This window comes from Pantherophis guttatus, chromosome 2, assembly GCF_059756535.1.
Source record: "Pantherophis guttatus breed Tessera chromosome 2, ASM5975653v1, whole genome shotgun sequence".
Classification (NCBI taxonomy): domain Eukaryota; kingdom Metazoa; phylum Chordata; class Lepidosauria; order Squamata; family Colubridae; genus Pantherophis; species Pantherophis guttatus.
The window spans coordinates 250,882,368-250,894,249 of record NC_142064.1 but is presented as its reverse complement, the minus strand read 5'-3'; the positions used below and the strand labels follow the sequence as shown (position 1 = coordinate 250,894,249).

At 42.5% G+C, this 11,882-nt stretch overlaps 1 protein-coding gene across 1 annotated transcript; it reads left to right on the top strand.

Annotated features, from left to right (window-relative positions):
- The first annotated feature begins 1,204 nt into the window (after positions 1 to 1,204).
- LOC117674010 (52 kDa repressor of the inhibitor of the protein kinase-like) lies at positions 1,205 to 11,008 on the top strand. The gene is made up of 3 exons (XM_034431780.3): positions 1,205 to 1,384; positions 4,935 to 5,012; positions 7,487 to 11,008. The coding sequence occupies exon 3, from the start codon at positions 7,489 to 7,491 to the stop codon at positions 9,787 to 9,789; it is 2,301 nt and encodes a 766-aa protein (XP_034287671.2). The 5' UTR covers positions 1,205 to 1,384; positions 4,935 to 5,012; positions 7,487 to 7,488; the 3' UTR covers positions 9,790 to 11,008.
- Positions 11,009 to 11,882: the final 874 nt, after the last annotated feature.

The window sequence follows — 11,882 nt, the reverse complement described above, 5'->3', positions numbered from 1 at the left end:
GGCTTAGGCCCGGGGTATCTGGCGGATCACCTGCAGCCAGCAACAGCTCCCCATCGCCCGCCCGCGCTCACAAAGAGAGGGCTTACTTGGGGTTCCGTCAGCCAAGCAATGTCGGCTGACGGCTCCTAGAGAGCGAGCCTTCTCTGTAGGCGCATCTACCCTCTGGAATCAGCTCCCCTTGGAGCTCCGGGTGGCCCCTGACCTTCGCTCTTTCCGCCGTGACCTTAAAACATGGTTGTTTCGCCAGGCTGGCCTGGACTGAAGGGGCTTTAATGGAAATTTTAGATGCTTTTACTGCTTGAATTTTAATTTGGACTTGTTGTTGCTTATTGCTGTGAGCCGCCCGGAGTCCTTGTGGAGAAAGGGCGGCATATAAGTCCGATAAATAAATAAATAAATAAATAAAATCTCAGGGGATGCCACAAAGAAGAGGGAGCCAAGCTATTCTCCAAAGCAACTGAGGGCAGGACAAGAAGCAATGGGTGGAAACTCATCAAGGAGAGAAGCAACCTAGAACTAAGGAGAAATTTCCTGACAGTTAGAACAATTAATCAGTGGAACGACTTGCCTCCAGAAGTTGTGAATGCTCCAACACTGGAAGTTTTTTAAGAAGAGATTGGATAACCATTTGTCCTGAAATAGTATAGGGTTTCCTGCCTGAGCAGGGGGTTGGACTAGAAGACCTCCAAGGTCCCTTCCAACTCTGTTATTCTATTCCAAAACATCTCTTAATCTGTGGCAGATCAGCAAATAATCCTGGGTACCAAAAAGAAAGACCAGGAAGTGGCTGGGAAGGGATTCACGCTCTAGGATGCAGTTAGAGACGGAGCGGGCAAACGCAGAAAGCCGGACATCAATGGAAAGCTTCTGCAAAAAGGAAGAAATAAATTGACAGGAGTTTGCCGCGAAGCCCAGAGCCAAATGTGCACAGGTTGCAAAAAAAAAAAAAAGGACACCCTTTTGCACGACCGCCCTTCCCTTGGGACGGAGGAATAAATTAGACAGCATCGTCCTGGTTTGCAAGGGAGGGGGTGGAAATCACCTTTCTTTGGCAGCATCTGTTGTAACAGCTGGAGCGGGAGGGCCCTTTAAACAACGGCCAGCCGTAGCTCTTCGCCGGGTTTGCCGACGGCCGCTTTTCCTTCGGCCGCGAAGGGAGGGGGGCGGGGCAAAGGATGCAACAAGCGCCGCCCCTTTGGAACGCGGGACCACACGACACACATCCAGAGGGGCGGGGCTTGCATGACGCCGCCAGCGCCGCGTCCGCCATTTTGCTTTTTTTGACCCCACCCGCGGGCGCCCCGCGTTGCCGCTCCTTTGTCCGCCTCGGGGACCCTCCCGGGCTGCCGCGCTCACACGTGCACGTGGATATCGGGGGCGGCGGGTGAGTCGGGGCGAGGCCGGGGGAGGGGCAGGAGCTCTTTCTCGAATGGGATCCTCCATAGTCTTTGTTCTCCCTGCTGGGCTTCCCGAACAGGACTTTTTTTTTTGCCCAGGAGCCCTTTTCCTTCATGAGGACTAGGAACCCGTCTTGCTTTCCCTTCCTGGGAGGGCGGGCTCATCCTCTTGGCACCCGTGTCGGGGCTAAAGCGTCACCTGTTCCCCGGCTTCCCTTTCTTGGGACGTCCGAAATACCTGGGGAAAGCCGACCCTGCCAGGAGAGGATGCTCGGAGCGAATGGTGGTCTTTGTCCCACGGCCCCGGGTTGGGAGTGGGGGTGAGATTCGGCGGAAGAGGCTGCAGAGGCAGGAGGACCGCTGACCGAAGCATCCTCAAGGCGGGCTCGGGGCACGTGGGAAGCCCTAGCAGCCTCCTCCTCCTCCTCCTCCTCTTCTTCACCTGCTACTTCCAATCTAGAGACTACACCGGCGGTTCTTCTTTTTAATTAGAATTTTTCTCAGTGCAATAAAAGTATATCAAAGGAAAAGAAGATGGGAAATAGGAAAAAGGATAGCGCAGTGCTTCTCAACCTTTTTGAATCGGTGGGACACAGAGATAGATGATAGATAGATACTGTAGATAGATATAGGATAGAAGATAGATAGATATAGGATAGATAGATATAGGATAGAAGATAGATAGATACTGTAGATAGATAGATAGATAGATAGATAGATAGATAGATGATAGATAAATGGATATAGGATGGATAGATAAGATAGATAGATAGATAAATGGATATAGGATGGATAGATAGATAGATAGATAGATAAATGGATATAGGATGGATAGATAGATAGATAGATAGATAGATAGATAGATACTGTAGATAGATAGATATAGGATAGATAGATATAGTATAGAAGATAGATAGATAGATACTGTAGATAGATATAGGATAGATATAGTATAGAAGATAGATTAGATAGATAAATAGATACTGTAGATAAAGATATAGGATAGGATAGGATAGATAGATAGATAGATAGATAGATAGATAGATAGATAGATAGATTATAGATGATAGATAGACAGACAGACAGACAGACAGAAAGAATTCTTTATTGGCCAAGTGTGATTGGACAGGCAAATTTGTCTTTGGTGTATATGCTCTCAGTGTACATAAGGAGAATAAAATACATTCATCAAGAATAAAAAGATACAACACTTAATGATAGTCAAGGTTACGAATAAACTACCAAATCGTAGTAGGAAACAAATAAAAACAATGTAATTGAAAGATACCAGCAACATGGTTATAGTAATAAGTGGAAATAGATACTAGTAAGGAAGAGAAGAATAATAGTAATATAGTCTTAGTAAATTATTTGACAGTGGTGTGGGAATTATGATGCATTATAAAGGGACCTCAAACACTCTGCACATTACAGACACTTTACTGAGAAACAAAAGCTGATCAAAATAAAACTGACTATAATCCCACTTCTTAGTTTACAACACTGAAAACTGTGATGGGAAATCAACTCCCATTCCCGAAAGTCTGATCAATAGCATAATGTAGCATAATTAATGAACATCTTACATTTGTTTTATAAGTTTGCGTTTTTCTATGCAAGGGAATATATGCAGCAGCTGCAATTCTACAGGTCTCAATAACATCACTCAATTCTTTCTGTTTTTAAAATTATGAATTGGGTTGGGGCCGATCAAAGTCTCTTTAGAGAACAATGGCTGGAGTGGGATCAACTTGAATCCTTAAAAAAGGCTCATCAAGATGAGATCCAGAATACGTTTAATGAATTTTAAGGACTCAAGGAAACCCACTGAAAGATGGTTAGAATTTAGGAGTTTAGGAGAACCCTAGATGGTAACAGATGCACTAGGATCCCAGTCTCATCTCCATACTTCTTATTTTACTTTCCAGAATCCATTTTTCTCACTGTATAAGAAAATGGAGCTGATTTCATATAATCTTGTATGTGGATGACTTAAGTGGATAACTTAAGATTGATTTTACTTGCCTTTCCCTTTGAAGTAATAATAAAGTGTCACACTTGGAATAACCTTCATTGGATAGATCGTGCATTAGGTAGGTAGCGATTAGAGAATCTCTTTAGTCTTCAATTCAAATACGATAAACTTTGGTTTTGTTACGTTCCTTTGTTTTTGACAATTTTAAAACCATTATTCATAGTTGCAGCTTAGCATGCTGCACACACCTTGGTATTGAGGGGTTAGATGTGGCTTGGACAGACCCAGATTAAAGGCTTGGCCTTCTTAAATTACAAGGAACATCTACTTCCAGTTTCCTGGAGTTTTGCTGGTTTTTTTTTTTTTTCCCTCTAAGTGGCAATTTACGAGAGGGCAGGCTGCCTAGAAACGGCCAGGACCTGGGCTGCTGTTGTCCTGCCTCTTTAAGCTCTGTCCCCAGCCAGCACAGCAAAGTTGGAAGAGGGGCATAAAAGCTATGCAGAGGGGCAAGTGGGGGTGTTGCTGTGTATGTGAGAGAGAGAGAAGGTAGTGTATATTTGCGTCTAGAAATAAAGCAGCAAAGAGATACTGTTCTCTAGTAGGACTCACAGAAAGTACAATAGTTGTTGGAGGAGCAGTAGCAGAAGGGGTAGTAGCAGTGGGGAAGAGTGGAATAGTGGTGAGCAGTGAATATTAGCCTATGAATACTTCTGTGGTGTTGCTTAGGGACCTTTGTTGTTTTGGTCCTCTTGTGTTTTGGAGCTCACTGAATTACGTATACGTACTTAAAAAGAACTTGTGGCACAATTCCTGAGAGGTTTGCATGTATTATTTATTTATTGGTTCGATTTATATGCCACTCTTTTCCGGAGACTCAGGGCGGCTTACAATGCATTAAGCAATACCTGCTTAGTAGGGCTTTCGCCCCCCCCCCAAAGTGGTGTTCTTTTTTTATACAAAGTCAGCTTATTGCCCCCACAAACCGGGTCCTCATTTTACCTACCTCAAAAGGATGGAAGGCTGAGACAACCTTGAGCCTGGTGAGAATTGAACTCACAGTAATTGCAGGCAGCTGGTGTTACTTAACAGTGCTTTAGTCTGCTGCGCCACCAAGGCTCCTTGGTGGGACAATTAGCCTTGGACAGCCTTCAAAATTCTTTTCAGATGGGGACGTTAACTGTAGGGTTAACTGGGAACTTCAAGTTTCAGTTTTGTGGGGTTTTGGTCCACAAAGCCTGGGTTTTGAATCCTTAACTTAAGGCCCTTCAGGCATTTTCTATCTGGGTTCTGAAGAAGCATCTAAAAACAAAGTTTGTTTATTTCCTGGAAATGATATCAAACTTTTATTTCATTTCCCCTTCCCTCCATTGTGTTTTTTATGGAATTGTTTTCTTTATTGTCACATCTGTCCTTTGACCCAGACAGTTGCCATTTGAGGGAATGTCTTTCCAAGAAAAAGAAGCCTTTTGGTTGATCCTCATCCACCAACAGTTTATTCCCTGGCATATTGCAGCTTCTTTTCTGAGCCTCCTAACGATCTTATTTTCTGTTTTATTTTCCAGAGTGAAGTTTTCCCTTTTTGGCCTGCCTGCATAGAGTGGCTGGTCTGCGCAGCCACTCCAGAGCAACACAGCTACTTGGTAAGGTTGATTTCCCCCCCCTCCCCCGGCCACCCAAAGTAAAAAACACGCTCTCTCCCTAACCCAGGGGTCAGCAACCTGTGGCTCTGGAGCCACATGTGCTCTTTCACCCTTCTTCTGTGGCTCCCTGTCACTCAAAATATGCGTCACACCGCCAATGTGTGACACTTGCCAGCACACAATTTATTGAGCTTTTCAACCCCGGGTAGGCCAAACATGGATAAATCCCAAGAAAAGAAAAGTTTCAGAAGAAAACAGAACGTTTAATTCAACTAAACAGCGCTCCATGGCATTGGACCTGGATACCTTCGAGACCGTCTTCTGCCACCAGTAGCCTCCCACTGGCCAGTCCGCTCCCACAGAGAGGGTCTCCTCAGGGTGCCATCGGCCAAATTATGTCGGCTGGCGACACCCAGGGGGAGGGCCTTCTCTGTGGGAGCCCCTGCCCTTTGGAATGAACTGCCCCCAGAAATTCGTAAAATCTCTGATCTCCGTGTATTTCGCTGTGCCCTCAAAACCTTGTTGTTCCGTCAGGCTGGGCTATCAATGTAAAGATTTTAATTGGTTTTTAAATATGGGATTTTAAATTTGGGGTTTTATAATTGAGCCTATCATTTAATAATTTTAATTATTTTAAAATTTTGTCTGTCTTTGTGCTTTTAATCAGGCTGTACACCGCCCTGAGTCCTTCGGGAGAAAGGCGGTATAGAAATAAAATTAATAAATTAATTAATTAATAAATAAACTACATATGCTAGTTTTGTGGCCGCTCAAGAAATAGTCAGGCACGGGAAGGGTTTTGTGGCTCCCGGAGTTTTCTTTTCTGTGGGAAACGGGTCCAAATGGCTCTTTGAGTGTTTAAGGTTGCAGACCCCTGCCCTAAGCATTACCTGACTGGCGTACAGGTAGTCCTCAACTTACAACAATTTGTTTAGTGACCATACAAAGTTACATAAGCATTGAAAACAATGACGTATGACCGTTTTTCACACTTAAGACCATTGCAGCATCCCCATGGTCAAGTGATCAAAATTCATATTCTTGACATCTGACACGCATTCATGACGGTTACAATGTCCTCCTGGGATCATGTGATCACCTTTTGCTACCTTCTGACAAGCAAAGTCAATGGGGAAGCCAGATTCACTTAAGAACAGTGTTGTTATTAACTGAACAACTGCAGTGATTCGCTTAACAAATGTGGCAAGAAAGGCCGTAAAATGGGGCAAAATTCACTTAACAACTGTCTCTCTTAGCAACAGAAATGTTGAGCTCAATTGTGGTTGTAAATAGAGGTCTACCTGTATTTCTCCTTGCTGGGCATCCTAAGCCTATCCTACATGCCTCTCTCCCTGCTGTTGTCTGCTGGATGGAAGACTATTTTCCATTCCCCTCATCATCTTGCCCCAACCAGGCACTTGTTGTTCTGGATAGCCTCCTGCTAAGCTGAGGGAGAAGCCGTCTCAGAAGAATTCCAGGCCTCTGGAGATCCACACCAGACCAAACAAGCAAACTTGGCAAGAATAAGCAGAAAAAGGCTGCCTGGCTGAGCTGAGTTAACAGTGTCTCAAAACCAGATTCTTTGGAAGGGGATTTTGTCCTATTGGGTCCCATTTCCCTTTCCAGACTGTTAAATACTCCCCTCTCTTATCTTTTCACATTCTGACTTTTGCCATGCATGCACGCATACACAAACACAGTCTTCCTCCCCAACTAAATACTCCCCAACTAAATACATGTATTTTGGAAAGGAAGTTTTTCATGTTTTATTAATTGTATTAAACTTACCAAAATATGAAATAAAAGTGAAAATGAAGAGAGTGGGGAAAAGGGGAGGAGAGAAGTGTGGGATAAAGGAGGGGGGAGTATTAACTTCCAGCTCTTTTCAGTGCAGTAATAACACTACAGCCTCAACTTTTGTGAATTTAATATATACTAATCATTTCTATAACAACAAACTTACCTAATCAGCAAATCCCAAATTCAAAGTTCCAATTTTTTCTGTCTTGAGCATAAAAGTAGAAACGAAATTGGATGTGTGTTTTTTCTTTAATTGAAGCAGTTAATTTGCCTATCTCTGCTAGCTCCGTCAAGTTTTCCAGCCATTCTTCCATTGTAAGATGCTTGTTTCATTCTCATATGATTGTGAATTAAAAGGAGCATGTAGAAAATTACTTCTGAATAAAACTAATTGGGGAGTCAGGTGGCATGTAAATTTGATCAATATAAAATGTGAAAAATTAAGTTCATTTTGCAGTACTGAGATGAAAACTACTAAAAAAAACCTTAGCAATCACTCATCTGTATTTCAGTGTATATGAATAAAATCACAAGAAATTATTAAGGAACAATTAACAGTAGAAATGTCTGTTTCACTAGGAAAATAACTTTTCACTATTTTTATATTCCTTTTTGGGGGGGGAATCAGTTTCTGTTCCATTCATTGCCTCTCATCATTCTTTTTTTCCTCATAGGAATGGAGATTGGAACTCTTTACAGGAAGCGCAAAACAGTTGAAGAAGAAACAGTGCAGAAGAAAAGAAGAAATGAGGAAGAAAATAGCAGCTCCTGTTCGGACTCACCAGCAGAATATGAATGCATCATGGATGGTTTGGAATTTGCTGTTCATCCTTATGATATTGGGTTGTACGTGAACTCGCCCACTCCTCTCACAGATGATCAGAAGTATAATCTTCTTGTGAATACCTTCACACCAGCGCATGATTATAATTTCAAGGGAGATTCAACAGGAATACGCAGCTTTCGTCACATATGGTTAATTAGATACTCACCCTGGCTTTGCTACTCTTCCTATTTGAAAGGACCATTCTGTAAATACTGCATCGTCTTCCCACAGCCTGATCTTTGTGGGAGACAGGGGGGTTTCATCATGGTGCCCTTTGTGAGGTACAATGATTTTCACGTCTGTGCAAAAAAACACATGTCCAGCGCATGGCACAAGAGTGCTGAAATCGATGCAACTAACTTCTTAACCAGCAGGAACGTCTTCGAAACAAACTTTGCTTGTCAGCTTGACAGCAGCATTAACCGGATAGTCAATGAAAATCGTAAAAAACTGCACTCGATCTTGTCAACCATCGTATTTTGTGGCACCCACGACATTCCTTTACACGGGGAAACAAGAAAAACCGGGAACATGAAGAGTCTCTTGGCGTTTCGCGTTGAAGCTGGAGATGTGGCGCTAAGAGAACATGTAGAGAATGAGGCAGGGAATGCTCGGGACACGTCCGCCCAGATAGAAAATGAACTGATTAAGCTGTGCGTGGATGCCATTAGAGAAGAGATCGTTTCTGCCGCCAATGGCTCCGCTGGGTTTTCGGTTCTTGTGGGCGAAAGCACTGAGATCTCTGGGGAGGACCATGTGTCACTCGGCATACGTTTTGTTGACACGACTGGCGCTAAACCTCAAGTTCGAGAGGAGTTCCTTGGTTTTGCAGCACTGAAGGGATGGGACGCTACCTGCACTGCTGAAACCATCATTGAGGAGTGCACCAAGTATGGTTTAAATCTTGAAAAATTATGCGGCCAAGGGTATGACGGATGCTCTAGATTGGCTGGGAGAGAGGGTGGTGTGCAAGCTAAAATAAAAAGTAGGTACCCCAAGGCTACTTTGGTTCACTGTGCGGCGCACACACTCAACCTGGTTGTGAATGACTTAAATGCTGTACCTGAGATAAGGAATGCGGTTGGCACAATCAAAGCTATCCTTCGCTTTTTCTGTGAGAATTTGAGCAGAAGAAACTCTATTCAGGCAGTTCCGTCGCTGGGTGAAGCACTTTGGTCTGCAAAATACAAGCACGTCAGGTTTTTTTCCAAGAATTTTGTACAGATCTTTGATCAGTTAAGAAACCTGGCTGCTACAGCTTCAGGTCAAACCTGCCAGGATGCGTACCAATTATACTGTGCTTCAGGAACACCTAATTTCCTCTTTTGCCTTGTTATCATGTCAAACTATTGCAGTAAATTAGAGTCAGTGACCCAAGCTCTGCAGACTGTTCATCTTGATATGATGAAAGTGTATGAAGACATCCAAGAGCTCTTAACTGTCTTTCGTGGCCACAGAGAAAAAGCAGAGGAGCACTTCAAGGGAATTCTTTCAGAAGTTCGAGAACTAGCAGACAAATTGGATATTGACTTGCGTATTCCCAGACAGAGCGACTTGCAAAGGAACTCAAATGCCAGTGTCCCAACTGAGGAGGAATATTTCCGCCAGTCATTCTATATACCGTACTTGAACTCGGTAATCTCATGGCTGGAAAGACGGTTTGCTCCAGAAAGCAAGGCGGTTTTTGGAATCTTTTCGCTTCATCCCCAAAAAATGGCTAAAGTTGGCCTTGAGACGTTGAAAGCGCAGATGGAAAAAATCAGTGAATTATATGAAATTGAAAATTTGGAAACTGAAACAATCACCTGGTTTGAAAAGTGGTTGGGGACAAAGGAAGAAAGGGTTGAAAATGGGGAGAATGGACTTCTGGATTTGCTGCAATATGTTGACCAATATCCTTCGATTCAACAAGCCATCTCAATTGCTCTGGCATTGCCAGTAACAACTTGTACAATGGAAAAATCATTCAGTACAATGAGAAGGGTAGAAACATTGTTGACGTCAACAGTGGTAGATGATCAATTGTCTGGACTTTGCATGATGAGTGCTCATCGGGTAAAAATTAATGAAAATAAGGATGTATTACTCCAAAAAGTGATTGACAGATTTGGAGAAGATAACAGACGTTTACAATTTGTCTTTGAAAAATAACTGGTTGACTATTTTTTAATTATTTTTATAAAGAGGGAGGAATATAAAGAGGAATAAAAAGCATAAAAAGACTAAAATGTAAGTGGCAGAATTACAGATGGCAATTCAACAAATCCAGAATATAATAAAGATGATTATGTTCCAGTATATAATTAGAGACATGATATAAAATATATCATCCATTTTCTAAACATTCAATGTCTGTATTGAGGTGTAAACTGAAAATACTTGATTAATACAGTGTACATCACTAGGAAAAATTATCAACAAGATTAAGTCAAAAGTTTTCCATCAAATGTTAACATATAAAGTGTCTATATAAGAAACCCTAACGTTTCCATAATGTCTACTCATAAATTTTCTAATTTGGGAATGGAAGTGTCGATTTAGTGTTAATTCTAATTATGCTGGATCGATGCTGGTCTATAAGCATAACATATTTTATTGGATTGCACTTTTATGTTCTTAGCGTACTGCAGTGAAATTACATCCATGTTTACTAAGAAATAAGCTGTATTGAATTCAATAGGATTTATTTCCAAATGATTACAGTAGCTGTCTAAAGGATTGGACTCTGTCATGACTTAGTTTGAATTGTTCCTGTGAGTCTGCTCTAAAGAGAATGAACTTTGGATACATCTGTTGGTTGCTTTTTAAGAATAGATATAGTGTCTGTTTTGCCCTGGGGGTGGGGGGGAGAGCATATTTTAGCTAAAATAACTCTTAGTGTAGTGGTCAGTATCTGCTGTGTCATTTCAAATTGTTTTGTATCTGGGTCCATAAGGAATCAATCTCTCTCTCTCTCTCCCTCCCTCCCTCCCCCCCCCTCTCTCTCTCTTTGATCCAACCTCATTTTCTCCGAATTAATGAAATAGACAAAGGGTTTCAAATGGGAGTGCAAAAAACTACCCTTGGCTTTTCAAACAGAGCTTTGTTGAAAAAAATGGAAGTCATTCAGACAAAAAAAGAATCTTTCCCATATTATGAATATTCTATATTCTTATGCGTGCCCTAAGAATATCATGTGTAGATTGCAAAAAATCCAGGGCATCTGCAGGTGGCAAGAAAGCTATAGAGAACTCTGGTTGATTATTGAGGTGGCCATTCAGACTTTTGCAACCGATCTCATAGCCTTAATGTACAGGAAACAGCTTCTGCCTGTATGTGCTCCTCCTCTTGCTTTTTTACAGTAAGCCAAATACAGTTCATTTTATTTGAATATTACTGTGGTGGATTATGTGACTCATCACCAAGAACGCTGTAAGACAAGTTATATACAAACATAGTTTCATGTGGTTCCAGCCAACATGTAGACTTCAAGAAAAGTAATTTTAGAGAAAGAACATGGCAAACCAAGAACTAACCGAGCTCAAGTGGTTTCTTTAAGACTTCAGTGTGTTGTCTTTTCAGTAAACAGGAAAATGGGATTCCTTGGCTAAAATATGATTGTCCATGAGTAACTGACATGAGATCACAGTTATCTTCCTAACAGCTTGCCAACATTTCATAAATGAAAAGTGGAAGCTCCCAGATCATACCTGAGGTCTATCCCATTTTTTATTGTTTCTTATCTTAGATGACCCCTTTGTATTTGCACTGCAACAAATCTCCTGAGATAGGGCAACTTAGAGAGTAGAGGCTCCAAACTAAATAACCTTTTTTTTTTAATTGGGCAAGAATTGTCACAATGTTATTCTCCTTTCCTTTGTAAAGTTATTGGACAGCTTTGCTAGTCTAGGTCAGTGGTCCCCAACCCCCGGTCTGCGGACCGGTGCCGGGCCGTGGAGTACCTGGCACCGGGCCGCGCAGCGGCCGGGGGACATGAACGCTGCAGCGCAAAGGCTCCTGGGCCGTGCGCAATGGGCCGTGCGCAAAAGCTCCTGGGCCGTGCCCCCACCCCTGCGCGCGCTCAGCGGGCCGCAGCGATAAAAAGGTTGGGGACCACTGGTCTAGGTGATTTGGCAAAGTTTGGATGAGTTTGTGTGATTCCTCTTACAAGGTTGCCAAGACTTGGCATTCTTCAAAAAGAGATTGTTTCCTATTAAGGCTGGAGAAGATTGGGGGGGAGGGGGACCCCTATCATTTTCATTATA